Source organism: Gekko japonicus, unplaced genomic scaffold (genome assembly GCF_001447785.1).
Source record: "Gekko japonicus isolate JY-2015 unplaced genomic scaffold, Gekko_japonicus_V1.1 scaffold1597, whole genome shotgun sequence".
Lineage (NCBI taxonomy): Eukaryota > Metazoa > Chordata > Lepidosauria > Squamata > Gekkonidae > Gekko > Gekko japonicus.
The window spans coordinates 101,390-125,865 of record NW_015169222.1 but is presented as its reverse complement, the minus strand read 5'-3'; the positions used below and the strand labels follow the sequence as shown (position 1 = coordinate 125,865).

The window sequence follows — 24,476 nt, the reverse complement described above, 5'->3', positions numbered from 1 at the left end:
TTCTTTGTTGCTGTCCTCTTCCTCCACTTCTACTTTTTCTGCTGGACGACTATGTTGATGCAAAAATTCACGTGCCTTTTCAACAGAGTCAATTTTTTCTTTCTTGTCCATAAATTTAAAGATTGCGTATTCGGGCACAATCCATCTGTAGGGGATGTTGTTCTTCTGTAGAAATAATACCAAGTCTCTATATTTTCTTCTTTTCCTTCTTATTTCAAACGGGATGTCCTTCAACACTTTTATTTCTTTGTCTTTGATTTTCAAAGTAGATCTATTTGTCGCTTTGAGTATTTGATCTCTCATTTGTCTTCTGGAGAATTTTATTATAACTTCCCCTGACAGATTATTCTTTCTTGTAAATTCTGGATACCACCTACAGATCGTATCAATTTCGCTTTGTAGTATATCCGTTTTTATATCTGCCATAGGGCCTAATAAATCACACATAGCCTGTTTCAGATTCTCTCCCTTCTCTTCCGGAACACCTTGAAATATTAAGACATAGCTTGCTCTCTCCATTTGCAGCTGTAACACATGAGACTCCTCCGTCAGTCTCTTTTTTTCCATCGCCTGCTATTGTTTTTTAAGCTTCTTAGTATTGGCATCCACCTCTTTCACTTCTTTTCTTGTTCCTTTTTTTCTGTTTTTTTGGCTATCTCAGTTAATTGGGTTTGCTGTGCATCGAACTTTTGATGCAGTGCTGTGACTTGTTCCAGCAGAGGGCGCAGTGCTTCCATCAGCATCTTTTTCAGCTCTGTAGTTGTGTCCTGTCTGGGCACAGAACTCGCTGGGTTGGCAGTTCCAGCAAGAAGCTTAGGTTTCACTTGCTTATCTTTCTCATCCTTCCTTGTGGGCGCCATGTTTGGGAAATTGTTTACTTTTTGTAAAACGTTGTCACAGTCTCTGGTACTCTTATATCAGCCTGGTAAGTTCTTAAATGCTTTTTATTTCAGTCCATCTTGGTTCATTAGCCTGCCCCCCTTTTCGTAATGGCTCAAAGTTCACTTAGTTTTTCTTAGCAGGGGAGAGTTCCCTCCCCCCTCTCGCTTTCAAAGGGGAGGTTTTCGGCTCAGTCTTCAGTGTTTTTTGCTTAAACGTTAACTCACATTTCAACAATAAATCCGCTTTTGTTTTCAGTTCGCTCGGCCACCAAACACTTGTTCCGGTGTACAATTTCTAATTCCTATTTGGGATGCTTCGCAGTGGGACCTTCGGGGCATGGAGAAGCTCCCCTTCACCAGCAGGGTTGCTGGAGGAAGAGCTCTCTAGCACCCCATGGCTGGGAGCCCAACACAAGGGCTCCGGGTGTGGCACAGACAGTCGCACCCCCTCCCCACCATGGGCTCTGGCAGCCGTCTCCCGGAGCACCGGGAGAAAGCGGCTGCCATGGTGAATGTCAAAACCGGAAGTTCCGAGGTTTTTGGTTTTTGAGCTGCTCTGACCAATGCGCAAAAGCTCGGTTTTTTTTCCAACGAACATGTGATCCCTGAGTTACAGCTCACAAGCCTCAAAACCGGCAAAATTCAGCCAAAACTTTAGTTCATCAAGTGGTCTGTGCCCATCCCTTTTGACAACTAGTTAGGGATGTGCCTCTTGTGACTAGGTTGATGTTAGCTAAAAATTGGGCCCTTTCTGCACTGACAGCTTGCTCCGGAGAATTCAAGGAGTTAAGCCTTAAGGGTTGACTTCAGAGTCACAAGCATTCCCTCTGCACTGTTTCCCCCCCTCTGGTTTATTTATTTGTGTATTCTGTATGCATTCTGCATCTACAAGCAAACCCCACATTTTTTAAGGTAACTGGCTACCAACCCCTCCCTCCCTCCCGCTGTGATTCTGCAAAAAGAAAGGGAATGGAGGGAGAAATCCAGGCCCACATACATGCAAGACTGACACATTTGGGATCAGGGAATTCCCTAGTACTTTATATTTACTGATTCCTTCTTATGCTTTCTCTGGGTTTTTAAAAGTTTGCCTGAGCGGGAGGACATGTTTGTCTTTGGAGAAGAAAGGAAAGAAAACAGAATGGAGAGGGAACGTCAACCTAAAGAGAGAGAAGCAGAAATGGGGGAGGGCAGTGGGCAGCACTTAAATACCCACAGAAATAATTCTACTTTAGAAGGGATTCGTGATTTGAAAGCGGATGAGAACAAAGAATCGCAGCAAAAGTAGTTTTGGTAGCTGTGGAGCAACAGTGTGCTAGAAGTGGTTTGAATGCAGATTCCTGTAAAACAAATGCAGACACAAGATAAAGCCCCAACACAAACTGGAAGTGAAAGTGGGAGGGAATGCAGAACGGAAGAATAGGATGTGCTTGGAAACTGAGGCAAAATACAGGTGAAGAAAGGCCTTGGAAAACTGGAAACAGGCCTTAGGAACCCAATATTAAGAAATAGCTAAGAAAAATTGGAACACGGTATATATGAAAACAGTTGAATCCAGTCAAAGGTGGAAGGATTTCTGTCAGCAGAGGGTAACTTGTTTGCTTCCTTCCTTACACTGCCACCCAAATCCCCCCGCCATTTTGCTTCTGGGGTGTGAGGAACCTGTGAGATCAGCAGAAGTGGGGGAGCCTGTAAGAACCCTGTAAGAACAGCGGAAGTTTGCAGTGTGTGGGAAGATGTGGGGGTGTGGATATCCCCTTTTGTCAGTGGAAATCCTCTGTGATAGCCAGCCCAAGGAATATAGTTCTATGCAGAGTATTCCAGTAAGTCCAAAGAAATCAGCGTGTTCAAACTCTTCAACAGATGAGCCAGTGGTGTTTGTGTCTGTGATTTTTTCCTCTCAGTTTTGAGATCATTTGAAAACATTTCCTTAGACATGGAAATGACTGGTTTAGGGATTACAAGCAAATACTGTCAGAATTTTCTTGTTTTAATAACTTGCCTTCCTCTCTCCATTTGTATCTTTTAATATATATGAAGAAAGAAAGGAGGAGGGTGAAAGAAAATGCAAGATCCATAAGTAAATACCTTAATGGGGAAAAAAGCTGATAGTTCTTGGGTCTGTTTTTTCTGACCTGTGTCAGCAGCATCATTGTATGAAAACAAAAAAATGGGGGAAAACCTTTCCCTTGCCTTTGAATCAGTGCCTTCCGTGACAATGCCAGAGGGGTAGCCATGTTAGTCTGTTATAGCAAAATAAAATAGAAGTCCAGGGGTAACTTAAAGACTAAAGATGCATCTGAGTCACAAAAACTCATGCTGGGATGAAAGTTTGAGTCCAGTGTCACGTTTAAGACCAACACATTTTAATTCTGGGCATATGCTTTTGTGCGCATGCTCAGAATTAAACTTTGTTGGTCTTAAAGTTGCCTCTGGGCTTTGTTCTATTACTTCAGACCAACACAGCTACCCATCTGGAATAAAAGTTGTTAGTCTTTAAGGTGCCCTTGGACTTCTGTCTAATTTGGAGGGCACCTTTGAGTTGTGTCAGTTTAACATGACTCTGATTTTAACCAGTGTCTTCAGAAATGTTGTCAGAAGAGCCTGTTGTCTTTATGGTGTGACCATATCTTCCTGTGTAGGTTCTCTTCAGTGAATGTTTTCAACCTTCCTTCATTTTTGTCTCAACAAGGACAGTGTCAAACTTGCTCCTGTTGTGAGAAATGCCCTTTTGGGTGTTCTTGTGTTTCCCTAATTTGTGAAAAACAATACATGATCTCTCTCTCTCTCTCCCTTTCTCTCATTTTGTTTGGAATTAAAACATACATTAAAAAAAGCTTCCTCAAACTCATTTCTCAGGACGATGGGAAATTCTTACGCTGGGCAACTCAAGACAACACGCTTTGAAGAAGTGCTCCATAATTCTATTGAGGCCTCTCTCCGGTCAAACAATTTAGTTCCTAGGCCTGTTTTTTCACAGCTGTATTTGGAAGCGGAGCAGCAGCTTTCTTCTCTTGAAGGTAAGCAGCGTTGATTTTGGAACTTTTATTCAAATATGCATTTTCTATTTACTGTTAAGCAGATGTGTATAAGATCATAGCCTTAGGCTCTGTTATGGAATCCCAAAATGCATCGTCTATAGTTGCTTTTCTGGCTATCTTCGTAGGGTTGCCAACTCCCCTTTGACTACCAGAAGGGGTGGTTGGTGTAGAGTTGCCAGATCCAGGTTGGGAAACTGGAGATTTGTGGATGGAGCCTGGGGAGGACAGTGGCATACATTGTCATAGAGTCCACCCTCCAAAGCATCCACTTTCTCTAGATGAACTGATCTCTGTAGTCTGGAGATGAGGAGTAATTCGGGGGATTCCACCTGGAGGCTGGCATCCCTATAAGATGAGATAAAATCTCTTAACAGATTTCTTTTGTGATTCTAATCCACATGATGTTAAAAAGTATTTGCGGGTTGCGAGGCACTATAGGTCAGCCATCAGAGAGGCCAAAGCTCATAGTGAGCTAAAGTTGGCCAAGGAGGCTTGCTACAACAAGAACATCTTTTTCAGATATGTGAGGAGCTAATAAAAGATTAAAAAAGGCAATGGGCCCACTGTTGGGTGAAAATGGAGAAACTCTGACAGGGGTCAGAGAGAAAGCAGAAAGGCTTAATGCCTATTTTGCCTCAGTTTTTCCCCCTGAAGAAGAGAATGGACTCATCTAGAGATGGCAGTAGGCAAGGCATGGCATCCAGGCTCTTGGTTGACATGGACAGAGAGGTAGCTGAGACGCAGCTGGCTGCATTGAATGAATACAAACCCCCCGAGCTAGATGGTATGCACCCAAGAGTGTTCAAAGAACTTTCTAGAGAGCTTGCAGAGCCTCTGTCCATCATCTTCCAGACCTCTTGGAGGACAGGAGATGTGCCACAAGACTGGAGAGGGCAGATGCTATCCCAATTTTCAAAAAAGGGAGAAGGAAATTACAGGCCAATCAGTCTGACCTCTGTCCCAGGGAAGATACTGGAGCAAATTTTAAAGGGATTGATCTGTGAGTATCTAAGGACAACTTGGTGATCCGGGGAAGTCAGCATGGATTTGTCCCCAACAGGTCCTGCTAAACCAACCTCATTTCCTTCTTTGATTGAGTGACGAGCTTACTGGTTTGAGGGACTGCTGTTGGTGTTGTTAACCTGAATTTCAGTAAAGCTTTTGACACGGTTCCCCATGATGTTCTGATGGGTAAACTAGAGGACTGTGGATTGGACTCTAGGATAGTTAGGTGGATAGGGAACTCGTTGGAGAACCATACTCAAAGAGTAGTTGACAATGGCATTTCATCTGAATGGAGGGAAGTTTCCAATGGGGTGCCACAGGGCTCGGTTCTGGGTCTGGTACTTTTCAATATTTTTATAAATTATCTAGATGAGGGTGTGGAGGGGCTACTCCTTAAATTTGCAGATGACACCTGTCATGACCCCAGCGGGTTGCCACCTTCTGCCACCACCACCCTGGACTTCGGTCCCTTGAGAAGGCCCAGGGTACTTTCCCAAGCCCTTTCAAAATGCCCCTTTGTAGCCGAGAACATAAGCGTGATGACCAGGCAGAGGAAGAGTGGAACAAAAAGGGTTTATTATTACAGTACTGGGGCAAGGAAAAACAAGACAAGGTGCTTTAAAGGTATAAAAGGTAAAGGTTCCCTTGCTCGAAAGCCAGTCAAGTCCGACTCTAGGGTTGCGGTGCTCATCTCCGTTTCAAAGCCGAAGAGCCAGCGCTGTCCGAAGACGTTTCCGTGGTCATGTGGCCGGCATGACTAAACACCAAGGCGCACGGAACGCTGTTACCTTCCCACTGAAGTGGTACCTATTTATCTACTTGCAATTTCTTGCTTTCAAACTGCTAGGTTGGCAGGAGCTGGAACTAGAGATGGGAGCTCACTCCGTCATGCGGCAACTCGGGTCTTGAACTGCTGAACTACTGACCTAACGTGACTAAGGCATACAGCCATCTATAAACCAGGCTTGTCCTATACTCACTCTCCCAGTGAGGGAACGTTTTCCCAGACCAGTCTCCTCAGTTCACTCCTGTGTGAGGCAAGACCGCAGCGAAAAGAACGTCAGTTAAACTGCCCACCATGTATAAGAACACATCTCCTCAGAGACTTCCAGTATCCCCATTGGTTGCAGCTGGTTCTAGGCATTGTGGGAATTGTAGGCAGCTTGCTTTCTACTACCACACAGGCCTCTCCTGGGCCCTAGGCCTCAGGCTTTTCTCCCAGTCATGCACAGATCTCCAGAGGCCTACACAGATCATGACAACACCAAATGGGGAGGAGCAGCGAACACACTAGAAGTTATAGAATTCAATGAGATCTGAACACACTGAAAAAGTGGGCAGAAGTGATCAAGATGCAATTTAACAAGGAGAAGTGCTGAGTTCTACATCTTGGTAACAAAAATGAGGAACATGCATATTTGATGGAGGATACACTTCTGGGTAGCAGTGTGTGTGTGAACAAGATCTTGGGGTACAGGTGGACTGAATGTTAAATATGAGCAGCCAGTGTGATACAGCGACAAAAAAGGCTAATGCAATCTTGGGGTGTATCAAGAGAGGCATAACATCCAAATCGCAAGATGTCACAGTCCCGCTGTACACTGCATTGGTCAAGCTGTACCTGGAGTATTGTGTGCAGTTCTGGAGGCCTCGCTTCAAAAAGAATGTGGACAGAATGGAGTGCGTGCAGAGCAGAGTGTTATGATTGGGGGCCTGGAGACCAAGCCCTTTGAGGAAAGACTGAGGGACTTGGGAATGCTTAGTCTGGAGAAGAGGAAGTTGAGAGGGAACATGATTGCTCTCTAAGTATTTGAAAGGCTGCACTTAGAGGAAAGTAGGGAGCTGTTTCTGTTGGCAGCAGAGGATAGGACTCACAATAATGGGTTTAAAGTAAGGGTGGGAAGATACTGGCTGGATATTAGGAAACACTTTTTTACAGTAAGAGGTGCGCAACAGTGGAATCAGTGGAATCAGCTGCCTAGGAAGGTGGTGAGCTTCCTCTCCCTGGCAGTCTTTAAACAGCGGCTGGACAAACACTTGTCAGGGATGCTCTAGGCTAATTCTGCATGGAGCAGGGGGTTGGAGTAGATGGCCTTTGTGGCCCCTTCCAGCTCTGTGATTCTATGATGCTATTATTCAGTTCAGCCAAAATGAACAGAATTTAGTTCAATATAATGCCTTAATTTGTAATGCAAAGTATTACTATTTTGTATTTTTAGACAGCCTTGATTTTGGGAATGAGTTAAAAAATAGAACTTCTGACCATATGCTTTGTTTTGAGCTTTGTTAGATTAATTTTAAAATTCTGTATGCTGTGGTTATAATTTTTCAATATAGTTTGGGATTTCATGGCAAATAATATTATTTTATTTTACTTTCACTTTTATTCTTTGCATCACCCTTGGGGATGTGGAATGTTTAGGCACAAGGCTCAGATTCCCCTGGCAGACTCAATGGGTTATTTTCATGAACAATGAAGCCTTTTTTAAAATAAGTTTTTTCAAAAAAACTTTTTTTAAAAGTTGCTAAACTTCAGAAGATTTTGCAGATCTGACTTCATGCAGGCATCATTAGCCTTTTGATCTCCTATAGAATGGCACTCTATGCTCATGCTGCAAGGAAAAGTAGAGATAAGGCTACGGAATGACTGTACTTTCAGAATGTGCTATTTGAGAAATCTGATTTTAAAACTTATACTCATACTTCATCTATATATTTTAATTTTCTTCTAAATGTATTGCCAATCTTTGTACTGTTTTTTATCTTTTATATTGTGATGGCCATTTGTTGTTGTTCAGTTGCACAGTCGAGTCCGACTCTTCGCGATCTCATGGACCAGATCATGCCGGGCCTTCCTGTCTTCCGCCGTCCTCTGAAGTTTGCTCAATTTCATGTTCGTTGCATCTATGACACTGTCTAACCATCTCATCCTTTGCCGTCCCCGTCTTCTTTGACCTTCAATCTTTCCAAGCATCAGGGTCATCTTCTCATTTGGTGGCCAAAGTATTTGAGCTTCAGTTTCATTATCTTTTAGGATTGACTGATTTGATCTTCTTGCAGTTCAAGGGACTCTCAAGAGTCTTCTCCAGCACCATAGTTCAAAAGAATCTATTCTTCGGCGCTCGGCCTTCCTTATAGTCCAACTCTCGCAGCCATACATGACTACTGGGAATATCATTGCTTTGACCATGCGGACTTTTGTTGGCAGGGTGATGTCTCTACTTTTTATCATGCTGTTTAGGTTCGCCATCGCTTTCCTCCCAAGGAGCAGGCATCTTTTAATTTCATGGCCATTGGCTACATGCAATAAACTTTGAACTGAACATTAGCCTTTTGGTGCAACTGTTTCCTCCTGCCAATTTCTGGTTTCTCTTTATTGTTTGGAAAATGTTTCCACCTTTGTATGTGTACATATCTTTTCAAAGCTATCTAATGGCCATGTGGGAAATATAATTATTGATGGAGTATGGCAGTCTTTAGGAGCTGCGGTGGCTCAAGTGGTTAAGACACTGAACTGCAGGCTGTTGAAAGTCAGTAGTTCAGCAGTTCGATACCCGGGTGCTGCATGATGGAGTGAGCTCCCATCTCTAGTTCCAGCTCCTGCCAACCTAGCAGTTCAAAAGCAAGAAATTGCAAGTAGATAAATAGATACCACTTCGGTGGGAAGGTAACAGCATTCCGTGCACCTTGGTGTTTAGTCATGGCGGCCACATGACCACGGAAATGTCTTCGGACACCGCTGGCTCTTCGGCTTTGAGACGGAGATGAGCACCGCAACCCTAGAGTCGGATTCGACTGGCTTTCGAGCAAGGGAACCTTTACCTTTACCTTTATGGCAGTCTTTACTAACGTATGCTGCAAAATCATTCAGATGTTATTTCAAATAATAGTGTACAATGTCATACAGATATTTGCCACCCATGGAAAAACCCTGTTCAGGAACCAATCTGGTTATGCATTTTAAATTTAATCCTTCCATTCTTTCTTGCTGAACAAAGACATTTCCATGAGAAAACACAGCATTTGCTTAAGTGTCCATCTGCTCCTGCTGTTTATACTCCATGTGGAATGCCTGAGACTTTCCTCAGTAACAAAGTTTGATGTCACAAAGTGGATTGTGACATCAGCTGGAAAAAGATGCTGCCGGACTACAGCCATTGTTCTTACAGAAGGGGGTGGTTTTTCACATTAGTACGTAGGATTTGTTTAGTTTTTTCTTTAATTCTCAAAGGATTAACACAACATTAGGCCCCATTTTTACTTTCCGTTAAGTGTAGTGAGAATTATAATGTTTCTGAGTCCACTACCAGAATGAGGAATGAGTGGAAACAACTTTATATGAAAACATTAAACAGAAGTCAAATAGAACCTTAAAAGCTAACACAATTTATTTCAGCGTGAGTTTTTGTCACTCCAAGCTCACTTCTTCAGATGCATAGAAGTGTATGTTTATTAAGTTTGGTTAACCGTGCAGCACAACTGGGTCGTGTGCATGTGTGTGGAATGCTACAGAGGGGCTAGTGTATAGAATCATAGAGTTGGAAGGGACCTCTAGGGTCATCTAGTCCAACCCCCTGCACAATGCAGGATATTTACAAATACCTCCCCCCACTTCCTCAGTGACTCCTGATCTATGCTCAGAAGAGGGGAGGAAACCAAAACCAATTCCCTCTCCAGGATCCCTGGCCAAACTGGCCTGGAGAACAGTTGCTTCCTGACCCCAACGTGGTAATCAGCATTTCCCTGGGCATGTAATAAAGGGCCACGAGAACTAAGCTCTGATGCAACCCTTCCTGCCCTCCCTTCTTGTGATCTGCCTAAGTTCACAGAATTAGCATTGCTGTCAGATGGCCATCTAGCCTCTGTTTGAAAACCTCCAAAACAGGAGAGCCCACCACCTCCCGAGGAAGCCTGTTCCACTGAGGAACTACTCTAACTGTCAGAAACTTCTCCCTAATGTTTAGCCGAAAACTCTTTTGATTTAATTTCAACCCGTTGGTTTTGGTCTGACCTTCCGGGGCAACAGAAAACAACTCCGTACCATCCTCTATATGACAGCCCTTCAAGTACTTGAAGATGGTTTTATCACCTCTCGGTCGTCTCCTCTCCAGGCTAAACAGACCCAACTGCTTCAACCTTTCCTCATAGGACTTGGTCTCCAAATCCCTTGCCATCTTCATTGCCCCCCTTTCGACACATTGCAGCTTGTCTATATCTTTCTTAAACTGTGGTGCCCAAAACTGAACACAATACTTTAGGTGAGGTCTAACTCGAGCAGAGTAAAGTGATGCCATCACTTTGCATGATCTGGACACTATACTTCTGTCGATGCAGCCCAAAATGGCATTTGCCATTTTAGCTACCACATCGCACTGCTGACTCATGTTCAGTGCATGGTCTACTAAGACCCCTAGATCCTTTTAACACATACTACTGCCAAGACAAGTCTCCCCCATCCTATAATTATGCATTTGATTTTTTCTACCTAAATATCGAATTTTACATTTATCCCCTTTGAAATTCATTTTGTTTGTTTTAGCCTGGTTTTCCAGCCTGTCATGATCATCCTGTATCCTGACTTTGTCTTCTACCATATTTGCTACCCCTCCCAATTTAGTGTCATCTGCAACTTTAATTAGCATTCCCTGTATTCCTTCATCCAAATCATTGATAAAGGTGTTGAAGAAAACAGGTCCCAGGACAGATCCTTGAGGCACTCCACTTGTCACTCCTCTCCAAGAGGATGAGTAACCATTCACAAGCTCTCTTTGGATGTGATCTGTCAACTAGTAACAGATCCACCTAACAGTCATAGGATCCAAACCACATTTTACAAACTTGTCAACAAGAATATTATGTGGAACTTTATCAAAACCCTTACTGAAATCAAGATAAACTATGTCTACAGGACTCCCCTGATCCAGCAAGGGAGTAAGTTTCTCAAAAAAGAGATAAAGATAGTCTGACTTGACTTGTTCTTGAGAAACCCATGTTGGCTCTTAGTGATCACAGCCATCCTTTCTAAATGCTCAAAGACAGACTCTTTGATGATTTGTTCTAAAACAGGTATAGATGTCAAGCTGACAGGTCAGTAGTTATATGGATCCTCCTTTTCTCCCTTCTTGAAGGTGGGGACATTTGCCTGCCTCCAATCTTCTGGCACATCACCTGTTCTCCAAGAATTCTCAAAAACAATGGACAGAGGCTCAGAAATTACATCTGTGAGTTCTTTTAGTACTCTTGGATGCAATTCATCTGTCCCTGTGGACTTCATTTCATCTAAAGAAACTAGGTGTTTATGTAATACCCCTATGCTGATCCTAGGCTGTAACTTCCTTCCCTCATCAGGTGTTCTGCTTTTGCCATGTTGAGCATCATTTCCCTCGCAAGAGAAGACTTAGGAAAAGTGGGAATTGAGCAGTTCTGCCCTCTATTCAACACCAGTTACAGTTTCACTTTCCTGTCCCCACAATGGGCCTATCATGTCCTCACTATTTTTCTTACTTTGAACATAAGAATTGAACCCTTTTTTGTTGTTTTTAGCATCTGTTGCCAGCCTAAGCTCATACTGAGCTTTAACTTTCCTAACTCTCTCCCTAAAAGCACTGGTTATTTGTTTATATTCATCCTTGGTTATAAGGCCTTCCTTCCATTTCCTAAATTAGTCTTTTTTATTTCTCAAATCTTTAGAAAGCTGTTTATGGAGTCACCTTGGCTTCTTTAGGCTCCTCCCATTTTTCCTTCTCATAGGAATTGTTTGTGATTGTACCTTCAATATTTCACTTTTAAGAAACGGCTACCCCTCTTGAACTCCCTTCTTAGGTATTTCTGACCATGGGATTCTACCCAGCATAACTTTAAGTTTGTCAAAATCTGCTTTCCTGAAGTCCAACTTATATGTCTGACTATGTACAGCTTTCACCTTCCCTAGGACTGTAAATTCCAAAATTACCCAGGGTGCCCACTGCTTTCACCTCGTGAACCACTTTCCTGTTGGTGAGACTCAAGTCCAAGATAGCAGATCCCCTTCTTTTCTTCTCCACTTTCTGGAAAATGAAGTTGTCAACAAGACAAGTCAGGAATTTATTTAACCTTTCATTTTTAGCAGAGTTGGACTTCCAACATATATCTGTGTAACCCGGCAGGGCTCTTTTTGTAGCAGGTACTCATTTGCATATTAAGTGACACACCCCTAATGTAGCCAATCTTCCAAGAGCTTACAGTAGCCCCTGTAAGAAGAGCTCTGTAAGCTCTTGGAGGATTGGCTACATTAGGGGTGTGTGGCCTAATATGCAGAGGAGTTCCTGCTACAAAAATAGCCCCAAGTGAAATCTCCCATGACTACCATGTTTGGTCTCTTTGGCTGATTCCGCACTAATGTTTTGCTTCCCGTTCCCCCTGGGTCTAATTGGCCCGATTCTGCTGGGAGATTTCCACATTACGGAACTCTGGCCCGGGTTTGTCCTGGGTCTGCATTTCAGCATTTTGCCTTGCACCAAATCTAGCAACCCCTCCCCTCTCTTCCCCCTTCTTCTTCTTTTTTTTTTTGATCGTAGGCATGGTTGCATTGTGACACACCCACCCACTATGGAAAACAGGCATGCTTCACGCATGCGTGGTTGTGTTATAATGGATCCACCCACCTAAACAGCCATGGAGTACGCATGCGTCGCGCATGTGTGGTTGCGTTGTTACGCAACCGGTCCATGATTGGTACCTTTAATTTTTTTGAATGCCCATGAAAAGAGGAAACCCACAAAGGGTTCTCTCCCCTTACTCATTACTTGTCAGGAGTTTTTACTGCACTTTCACATGCTGCAAAGGTCTGCATGAAGTTATACTGCATCCCACAGCTGCATCGGTTGCAGTAAAACATTCCTCTCATGCTCCAGAAAATACAATAAAAACAAAACAATGAACATGAGTAAAGTACACGCTCGCCAAGGAGGAGGGGGGTGCAAAAGGACATTTAAACGCCAGTTAATGCTGGGTCATTATTGCGTTGCAACGCAACACAGGAAAAAACAAAACAAAAAAGAGCGCCAAGGGGGGGAAGCAGAACAATTGAACAAAGGCGGGAAGGCGGACAGAGAGGTGGGGAGGGGAGGGGAAAAAGCGGAGGGGCGTTAAAGGAGTGAAGAGAGGACAGCCGCGATTCAAGAGTTCTCCACTAGAATGCCCTGACTCCAACCCCGAAGTTAAAAAAAAAAAAAAGATCCTGAAAATAGCGGAGATGGAAAATCCGAAGGGAAACGCCATTAGATTTGGGTCAATTGCTGACCCTGACCAACATGTGGGGAGCTGATCAGTTTCCGCAGATATTATTGGGGGGTGACACCGGGGCAAGTGATTGTGCAGAATCGGACTTTGAGAATTTTGTAATCTGTTCTAGGAGCATCTCATCCCAGTACTCTGCCTGGTTTTGGGGTCTATAGCAGACTCCCACCATAATATCACTATTATTTTTTACTCCTTTTGTTTTTACCCAGAGAGTCTCAACTGAACTTCCATGCTCAGATTCACATATTTCCTCACAAGCATATACCTCCTCTACATATAAAGCTACTCCTCCCCCCTCCCTTAGTCTATTCCTTTTAAACAAATTGAACCCCTCAATCCTAATATTCCAATTGTGAGTGTCATTCCACCAAGTTTCAGTAATGCCTATTAGATCATAGTCCCCTTCCTGTATTTGGACTTCAGGTTCCTCCTGCTTGTTTCCCATTCTCTGTGCATTAGTGTAGAGACATCGGAATCCATGGTTTATGCATCCTGAGGTTTTTGGTTCTGTACTTACCTGCGAGTTAATGTTACCTAGTATATGTGTCACTCCCTGCAAATCTTTAGTGTTCTTGACAGTTACTGGCATCATACAAGGCTTTGAATTTTTATCTCACTTCCCCATAGGATTTAGTTTAAAGCCCTCCTTATTAGGTTTGCAAGGCTCTCACAGAACACATTTTTCCTACCTTCATGAGGTGGAAACCATCTCTCAATAGAAGAGCTTCATCTCGAAAGCATAAGTCATGATCCAAAAAACCCACACCTTTCCTGATGACACCATCTACATAGCCAGTCATTCATTTGCAGTATTCTTTCCCTTCCAAAGCCACAGCCTTCAACAAGAACTGACGACAACACAACCTGTGCTCCCATGTCCTTCACCTTTTTACCCAGAACCACATAGTCTCTTTTAATACATTCTGGGCTGCGCTGGTCGGTATCATCTGTTCCCACATGGATGAGCAAGAAAGGATAATAATCTGTGGGCTTGATGAGTCTTCCTACCCTTTCCGTCACATCCTGGATGTGTGCATCTGGTAGACAGCATACTTCTCAAGATGCCAAGTCCACTTGACACACTTTAGTTTCTACTACTCTCAGTAGGAAATCCCCAATTACCAGTATATGCCTTCGCTTATATTGAGGAGCAGAAGCTCGAGTCCTCTCATCTATGGTGGCCTGAGAAATTTTCTTCAAGCTTTGGGGGAGGCTGGGGGAGTAGCCCTTGTTCCAGTCGTCCAGAACTAATATCTATAGAGAGATCCTGGAACCGATTGCTTAGCAACAGAGGCTCAGAATGTCTCCTGATTTTCCTGCATCTGTGGGTTACTTTTTTCCATGTGCCCTCCTCCTGTGTTGGGTGGTCCTCCATTTGCTGAGCTACCTTTCCTTCTTGCTCCTGTTGCCCTCTCAGGAGTGCTTCCTGTGTTCTGTCCATAAAATCTTCAACTTCCCTTATAGAATGGAGTGTGGACAAGCATGCCTCAAGTAGGGCTATCAACTTACACTTGTTGCAAGTGTAATTGCTGTTACACTCAGGTAAGAATACAAATATGCCACAGACTTTGCATGTCTCAACTCACTCACCAGCCATGTTGCTGCAATCCCCTGCCAAACTGCCTCACAAGATTTGCAGAAGCAAAAAAGATTAACACACAGCTTCTTACAGGACCCCCAGGCATGACCCCCCAGGCTAAGAGCCATGGGGCAAGAGCCCTTCTGCTTGCACCTCTGGCAAGGAGAAGCCTTACATAATTCAAGGCTTGCCAAGCAGAGGGCGGGGCCAGCAGTCACCCCCAGGCAAAAGAGCTAAAAGCTACAATCAGTTACAACCCAGGCAAAAGAGACAAACAGAAACCACACTTACTCAAACAGGCACCACTTTCCAGCAGGCTATACATACCCACACACCCTCAAACACTATCCTTCCACAAAAGAACCTCAGCTAATTCTCCTCAGCAGTTAAGGAAAGGCAAAGGAAAAAACACTCACCACTTCAGCAACTCTCTTCCCTACTCCATCTCAGAGCCCAGCTGACAGAAATCAATTCACAGAGAGTAGGTGTGAGGCATTTTCAGCCAACAACAGCAAAGCAGAATGAATATAAAATCTAATACAAGATGAAATGATGAAATAGTAGAACAGTTTAAGAACTGTAAGGTATAGGACAGAAGTGTCCAACTCATTTGTTACAACGGCTGGATTTGACATGATGTTGCTTTGTCAGGCCAGGCCATGTGTGCTATAAAATGTAACACGAGTGTTACCCGCACTGACTGTCTCTGTTTTGATGGGGAAATTAGCAAGGAGACCAGGCTGGCAGAATGGGAAGTAACAGGCAGGATCTTTATACCTATTTATACCAGAGTCAGTTTCACGGAGGTAAACTCTCAAATAACAAGGACTAAGTCTGAAAAAAGGTTTGTTTTATTGAAAAATACTGATTAAATGCAAAGCATACACACAAAGCAATCAAATTATATATGCATACTAAGGGTACAGAGATACAGAGGATCTTAGAGACATATAGGGAGTTTTGAGGTGATATTTACCAGATCCAGATGTACAGAGGTCCGATGGGAAGAGATCATGAATGACCAGTGTATCACAAAGGGACCCAAACTTTGAATTTGTGGGTGTACTTTGTAAGGCACCCTAGAGTGTCACACAGACATTGCTGGGCAGCCACTTCTATAGATTATAGAAGGTATCCCGAAGTGCAGGGTTTGAACAAATGAACCAAAAGGTTTCCGATCTTTGATTATGGGTTTCTCATACCTTTAACAAAATGTGCACCCTGTTGGGTATATCCTGGAGGATACTTGGAGTGTCCACAATTGATACAATCTGATACTTCAAAGTTAATAGCTTTGAGTAACCTGGGAGAATTGCTCAGGAAGAGGACCATAAATCAGTTCCCCAGAGAAATGTTTACATTTAAAAGGAAGTAAGACCCAGGATAGGAGCAATATACGACAGATGTAGGTGTTTTTGTAGAGAAATGTATTTACATGAGAGGGAGACAAAAGGAGATTTTTAGAGAAAGAAGAGCTCCATATTGTGGACATGGTGGTATGCAGCGAACATTGATACTTGAACATTGATACTTACCCGTGGGGGCGAGGCAGATTGCACGTAAACAAGACACATGTTGTTTCCAATTCCTCCAAAGCCCATATTTTAGGCAAGCTCCTATGTTCATGTGTGTTTGTGTATCCCCTCTTAGGACTGACCACAGACTCAGAAGCAACTCTTGGCTAGTTCAGGGGTGAGGGTGTTTGTGGCAGGCTGCCCTCTGATGCAGGGTATACGGGTGGAGTTATATGAGGTACCAGAGATATAAACTTTATAAAGATGATTTCAGATGCCGAATGGTAATACCAGGCATGATTGGATTAGGTGTGATATGCAGAGGGGTAGTAGGTGTGGACATATCAGTGTTGGTAATAAGACAGGAAACCTAGATCTCAATTTGGTCCAGGAGGATTCAGTCCAGGAGGATGCAAAGAATAAATGAAAATAAGTCTAAATAAGTGAGCAGGGACTCAGGAAAGCTCATACCCTACCTCAAAATTTGTTAGTCTTTAAGGTGTTACTGGACTCTTTCTTACTGCTGTTAGAAACCGCAACATTCAAATTGTGCAGTTCTCTTACAAAGGAATTTTAAAGGAAGATTAGAAAGAAAGAGAGACTGCTGAATTGCAACTGAAAATGAAGCTCAATACAAGGCATCGTCCTGGACTGAATTGAGACGTAGGCTTCTTCTCTCATTACCAATGCCTGTTATTGTCATTTTTCATCTGAAATTACTTCACTCTCCAAGATATATAAGGACAGATGGACTCACATTCTAGCTGTATCTGAAGCAGTGAGCAGTGACTCATGCAAGCTCATACCCTGCCAGGCTGCCACACATTTTATTAGTTTTTAAGGTGCTACTGGACTCTTGCTCCCCTCCACTAATAAAGGTTGCAAGTTGTGTTCTAAGGTTTCTTCTCCGCTCCCTGTCAGTTAGAACTAGAAAGAGGGATCTCTCTCTCTAACTCTCTTTCTGGCTGTTACACTCCCCCTCCCTCTCTCTGAACAAGTGTTCTTGTGCACAAAAGCTTATACCTGGAATAAAACACTTCATTGGCCTTAAGCATGTCACAGGACTCTCTCTCTCTCTCTGGCTCTGGCTCTTTTTTTTGCCTCCCCAAAGGGGGAGAGGGAGGAGCACTCAGCCAATCGAGGGAAGGTAGGCTTAGCTTTCTTTCTCTCCTCTGCAAAGCACAGGAGGAGAGAGCTGGGGAAAAGTGAGCTGCGATGCAGGAAGCGGACGAAAGCCAGTTGCTCATGGGTCTGATAGGAGTCCCGTAGGGGCTGGTTCCGGCCCGCGGGCCATGTTTGATACCCAGGGGTTGTTTCATAGAAAAAGAGATAGGGGAACTCATTAGCATAACTCATTAGCATATGCCACACCCCTTGACATCACCGGAAGTGTGTCATAAGGCCACACCCCCTGACATCACCGGAAGTGTGTCATAAGGCCACACACCCCACCCCCAATGGTCCCGGCAGCCGCCGCCGCCGGCCTTGCAGCTCCACTGCCGAGCCCCATGAGGGGCCCGTCGGTGGACCTGCAAGGCCGGCGGGAGTGCAAGGAAGCCCCGCGAAGGCCCTCCCTGGCCCCAGGCAGGCAGGGGTGGGGAGAGGCAGGGAGGAAGCAAATTACCCTCCCTCTTCTCCTGCCTCCTCCTGGCTGAATGAGGGCCGGAAGCGGGGCGGCCGGAAGCGGGGGGCGGGGCTTCGTCATGTGCCCCGCCCCCTCGTACCTCACCCTGGGGAACTGCGATCCCCTGCGATCCCCCCCAAAATGACCTCTGTTGATACCCATGGTATAGGCTATATGAGCTATTAGAAGCTCTAGTAAGTTAGGAATCCAAGGTCCCTGTTAAACGCCAAAGCATACATTGTCTTTAATTTATGAATGAATTTGTATTCATCACTTTCCTGTTGGATCCTACCTGTGAACTTCATTTAAAGCAACTAGCAATGTAATACGAAGCAAAGGTATACTCTTCTAAACCCATTGAAATCAATGGACTTAGGTGGGTGTAATTCTGTTTAGGATTACATTGCAAACCACTTTGTGCAGCATTCTCTGAGTCTTGATCCAGAACAAATTAAGGACATGTGATCTCAGTAGAAACATTACCACACAAGGGAATGTCTCTAACCGGTAAAACTCTGTCACTATAGGAAGTGAATTAAAGCTTATAAGAAATGAAAACGAAGCTCTAGTAAAAGATTTCCATAAATAAATTGCTGTATGTAAGAACATTTATACCCCAATTGAATAAACAGTCCTATTGTTATGCTCACTTTCGCCCCATTCCAGCATCAGTATAGTATGGTAACTGTCCACATATGATGGATCAGCTGTTTATTAGTTCTTTCATGAGAAAAGGAAAGGGTCTGTGTGTTCCACTGTCCCTTTCAGCATCTCAGAACTAAATGCTGGTGCCACCACGCACCTGTCAGGGGGATAGGGGAGGCTGCCCACTGAAGGTCACATGATTCTGATTGCATTGGTGCTTCTGTACTGAGACAACAGATTACAGGAGTGAGAGATGGGGAGGGCAGCCAAGAAGTGAGGGGCCGGGACTGTGCGGCAGGGGGAGTCTTAGTGATTCTGAGGCTGGCCAAAATTCCAGGATGGGACTCGAGCATCCCCACCCCAAGCACACCGCTGCTTCAGCCAGGATGGCCACAATCAAGAGGCAGCCTCTGCAGCTGTGGGAGGATATAAACATCCACTGTTGCAGCAAGCGGGTGGCCTTAGACCTGGACATATTCTGCCACTGTGAACTTGTGGGTGGAGCAGCAGCCAAGAGGGTGGTTGGAGCAGCCACCACTGCAAATTCACCAGCATGGTGGGTGAGCAGAAAACCTGCCCTAGAGGATATAGGGGCAGGTGGGAGGAGGAGGAGCCACCATAGTGAATGTGCAGGAGGGAGGGATAGCAGCCTCTGCCCTCAGGAACAGAAAGCCCCAGCCCCACAGAAGCCTATTTGCATTCCTCTGTGCTTGTGGTTGGATCAGTCAGGGAATGGGGTCCTCTCCAGGGCCATTTCTGCCCCAGGCCATTCAGGCAGCTGCACATCCACAGCTGCACATGTAGGGTACCCTGAAGCAACTACCACAGCTGTCTAAAGGATCTGCAGAGAGGCTGGCAGTGGTGGAGGTGTGACAGTGGGGCATTCAGGTGCAGTCATGGACACTGTAGCGCAGGGTCGTTGACAGTGCTGGGCCCAGGGCATCTGTCTCGATTGCCCATGGCTAAAACCACCCCTGCAGAGCAGCAGTTGTTCCCGCTTGCCTCCACACCATTCACTGCTGCTTCCGTAGTGGGGGTACCTTTTCCTGACCTGTGTGGAACCAGCCACTGGTGATACGAACAATATGCAGTAAATGGACATCCCAACAATCCATTGGATATTGTAACTCTGCATGCAGGGTTAAGGGTTAAGAGAAATTCTTGTAAATAAAATTTCTTTCTCTTGTTACCATTGGAGTCATATCGTCTTTGTAATTTATTTGTACAGCATTTTCCCTTAACCGGGAAACGTGGAAGATCGAGGATACTGTGTAAAACTTCTGTGCTTCGAAGTCGGATGATTTTTTTTTCATTCAACCCAATATAATCATGCAACCACATTCTCTACCTCTAATGACAATGACCCACCTAACTGGGGGGGGGGGCTGTATTTTCACAACAGCAATGCCATATAGTTTATGTGTTTGGAATATGTAATCCCCCCCCAAGTTCTTCCTTGAGGGATGTGTATTCTTAATGGTGTCAAAATATGAGATATCTGTAGATGATTCTACAGATGGAAGGGATTTCTCTATGCGCACACACATTCTCCCCTCCTGCAGCTGATCTTTGACTCCCCCCACAGCTGTTCCTGGGACGTATTTTGGGCTGTGTTAGGAGAGGGAGGCAGGGAGGTCTGACTCCATAGATGCAGATCCCTTCTATCCACAGAAACCTCCACTGGATCCAAGCCTGGAATTCCTGACTTGTATGTCCTGCATAGCTGCCCAATAGGCAAATGACCCAGAGAAACCATTTCAGCTATCAGAGGGAGAGATTTTTGGCAGGAAGGGGCGAGATTCACAGCAAGTGTCAAATGTTTGTTCTTGGATATATTCAAGATGGAATTGCAAAAGCATTGTGAATGTTGTGATTTTCTTCCTCATAATCATTTGAAATATTCTAGAAAGTCATATGTGAAACAGCTACTCAGACTGCTTTCCCAAAATAGACCCTTTTGATGGAAGTCTTTCTCAAAAAAAGGTGGTGATCTGGTTAGGAGCCCACTCCATGCATAGCCCACCAACTGTGATATAATAAATGTTTGTATTGGCAGGAGTTGGGGGCAGCACCTTTTGGGCCTGGGGATGTGGAGCATGGTTTTAGATCGGTCTGAATGTGGAGCCTGCTGTTGTTTACCTATATTGCTTTAAAATGCTAAGGGACAAAAGAACCCCCTTTTCATCTTTTCTGTCAATTGAAAGCAAAAGAAGCATGCACAATATTTTCTTTCTGGGTTGATTGAAAACCCTGTTCCATTGGCAGAAGGGGAAACTGTTCCTTCTTGTTCCTTGAAAATAGCCACATGTCTGCCTGCACAATTAATGACATGCTCATTTCCCTACCCCCCCCCCCCATTTCAGCTGTAATTGTTTCCCAGGGCTATCTTAGAACCCCTCTTAACCACTCATGCTCCCTGGGGCTGTGGTCATTTATTCATCCTCAAAGGAAAGGCCTTAAAAATGGGAAAGTTAACAAAGGAACAGCGTGGACTTGCAGCCCTTAAATGCTCATTGCTATTTCCTGCTGTCTGCCTCTTTTATTGATATGATTGTAGGTCAAAAGTATATTAATCACATACATGAGCATCTGAAGATGTTTATGATTGCTGTGTTTTTGCATCATGAAAGGTTCATGAAAACTGTATCTATCCAATCCAACTTCTTTGACAGCATCTTTGGAACAAAAGAACAGGCCCAGACTGTAGCTTACAGACAATGAATGTCTCTTGCTAATACAACATTATACTCCTCAGTAAAGCAAACACTTTCATACATTAAAGACTGCTGACTTTGCATAGCTTTTATTACTTTTACTTTCTTTCTGCTTTCTACCTTGCTTTGTTGCTGTGCTTCTTTCACAGATTGACATGTTCCCTTTGGTATAATCATAATTTATTGTGAGTACTTTTTAACCAAGGTAACTAAATATTATTTGGTTTATTGACTTTGCATTGAAAGTGTGTTTTGTTCATGTTCAGTGTATGGCTCATGTTTAATTAAAATTCTAATTCAGTGATGGCTTTAAATCCAGTGACATTTTCTTTGTTCTCCGGTTTGGGCTATTTTTTAAATTCCAATTTTACTGTAAAAGTACTTGCTCCCAAAGGTGTAGAATTTGATGTAACTCAAATTTGGTTTGGTTATTTAAAGATATAGTTTTACTGAGCTATGCATAAACTGTGTGGGGTTGCAAGGACATATTTATTCATTTTTCATTATGAATACACTGCAAGCTTCTCAGATTCTGTTTTGGGAAATTCCTAGAGATTTGGGGGTGGCATTGCGGAGGGTGGAGTTTGGGGAGGGACCTCAGCAGGGTGAGGTGCCGGAGAGTCCACCCTGGGGATGTATATGAGCAAGGCAAAAAAAGGAGGGAGAGGCACATTATATTCTTAGAAGCTAACAGGCTATTTTATTTATTTATTTATTTCTCAAATTTCTACCCCGCCCTCCCAGCCAAGGCCGGCTCAGGGCGGCTTGCGTAAAATCAGCCTATATTTGCAATAAAACAATTAAAACATTTAAAACAATGCTAAAACTAGTTAACAATAACACAGTAGGTGCTAGTATTGTTGTTGCTGGATCAACGATGGCTACCGTATTGGTTCTTTCTTCCCATAACCGGCTCCTAGATCTACTTCAGGTGTCTTCCAGGCGGTTAGCACAGGCTGATGTTACAAAGTCCAGAGACAGCAGGGCTTACTACCCCTCAACAACTAGTTGTTAATGAAGTTGAATGGTGGTGGTGGTGTAAAATATTACTGTAGCACAACAACAGCCCAGTCCTCAACGATATGCAGAGGGGGCCTCAGTCGAGTTATTAGACAGTAATAAAGCTGGTCAGTGTTAAAGGGCAAGTAGACTTAATGGACCAACCTAGTCCTTCTGACTGAAAAGAAAGCAGGGGTGGGAGTGCTGAATCCCCCCCCCCCTACACACACACTGTGCCTTTCCAACTGAAACTATTTCTTTAGGGTGCTGTTCTCCTACTGGATTTACTTTTTATAGAAAGCTCCGATGAGAGAACACAAATTCAGGGAGGAAAGTCTTTGGGAGGCAGGGTTGGATAGTATGAGAATAGGGAAGAGGAATGGGGGCAAGTGGTCATAACAATGAATAATGGAGGAGACTTTTTTGGGGGGAAATAATCCAGATAATCCCATCACAGTTTAAGTTGTTTTGAACTGTGGAAGGAATAAAAAATGACTGGAAGAAAAAGAACTTGAAGAAGAGAAAGCAGAGTGCACAAGAAGTCATCTTTCCTTTTGGTGAGGCACGACTCAGGTGCAGGTGTAGTTTTATGGGGAGCAAGTAGCAAATGCTGACGCAAACTTGTCCAATATGAAGATGCTTTGCTGGTGTTGCCAAGTGCAGCTCATCCACCAATAACATCAGCTTCAAGGTCAAGCACTTTGTCTCTTGTACAATCCTATGCATTTTCTATTCAGAAATAATTCTCACCGTGTTTCCATGGACGTAATTCCAGGTGAGTCTGCACAGGATTGTGACCTTGAATTGTTGGGCAGATTCTTTCTAGTGTTTGCTGCCGGTCAATATGGCTTGATTTATGATGTTCAGTGGCATATTGGTATTGAGCAGAGGACAGATCAAAGTATAAGGCAGTCCTGCATAAAATGGAAAGGTCGGAGGTGTATGGCCATGTTAAAATCTTTAGGACACGATTACTTCCATCGTTCTAATGCAGAGGTGTCGAACTCATTTGTTATGAGGGTCAGATCTGACATAAATGTCACTTTGTTGGGTTGGGCCATATGTGCCATAAAATGTTACACAAGGTACTGGAGATATAAAGTTTATAAAGATGATTTCAGATGCCAAATAACAATAGCAGGCATCATTGGATTTGGTGTGATGTTCAGTGGGTGGGGATATCTGGAAACCTAGGTCTCTATTTGGTCCAGGAGGATTCGGTCCAGGAGGATGCAAAGAATAAATGGCAATAAGTCTGAAGAAGTGAGCAGTGACTCACAAAAGCACATACCCTATCACAGTTTTGTTAGGCTTTAAAGGTCCTATTGGTGTCTTACTCTTTCTACTACTATTAGAAACCACAACATTTAAAAACCAACCCTCCAGGGCATTCAGTTGCTGACCTAAGAGTAGCAGTTCTCTTATAAAGGAATTTCAAAGGGAAATTAGAAAGAGAAGCTCAAGACAGTGCAAACTCCTGGACAGACCTGAGACCTAGGTTCTTTCTCATTACCAATGTCTGCTATTGGCTTTTGGCGTTTGAAATCACTTCACTCTCCAAGATATAAGGACAGATGGACTCACATTCCAGCTGTATCTGAAGAAGTGAGTGGTGATTCATGAAAGCTCATGCCCTGTCATAAATGTTAGTCATTAATTTATTGTTTATGTATTTATTTATTTTATTTCATTTATACCCTGCCCTACCCGCACGCAGGCTCAGGGCGGCTTACACAGGCACAAAAGTGCGATAAAAATACAAGAAGTTAAAACAATTAAGGCACAAGTGCAGTAAAAGTCAACAGTTAAAACAGTTTAGGCAAAAATGCACATCTCACAGGATACATAATGACTACAATACTTACTCCCTATTGCATATCCCAATGGGGTCAAAAAAGGGGGGGGGATGCCATGGGCCACAATATTTCAGCTGGCCAGTCAGCTCGACGCAGCGGAACTGCTCTGCAGTCACACGGGGGTGGTAGTGGCGGCGGCGGCGGCTCCTACTCAAAAGCCTGGTGGAAGAGCTCCATCTTGCAGGCCCTGCAGAACTGTACCAGGTCCCGCAGGGCCCTAATCTCCTCCGGGAGCTCATTCCACCAGGTAGGAGCCGCCACCGAAAAGGACCTAGCCCTTGTGGCTGCAAGCCTGGCCTCCTTGGGGCCCGGGGTCACTAGGCGGTGTTGTGACCCCG

General features: G+C 44.0%; 1 protein-coding gene across 1 annotated transcript in view; it reads left to right on the top strand.

Moving 5' to 3' along the window:
• Window positions 1-3,744: 3,744 nt before the first annotated feature.
• The window catches only part of GREB1 (growth regulation by estrogen in breast cancer 1), a gene marked incomplete at its 3' end in the record, with an annotated part of 118,709 nt that continues 97,977 nt past the window's right edge, over window positions 3,745-24,476 (top strand). The window contains exon 1 of the mRNA XM_015416407.1: window positions 3,745-3,901. Coding sequence (XP_015271893.1) covers window positions 3,745-3,901 — 157 coding nt within the window. The remainder of the gene's footprint in view (window positions 3,902-24,476) is intronic.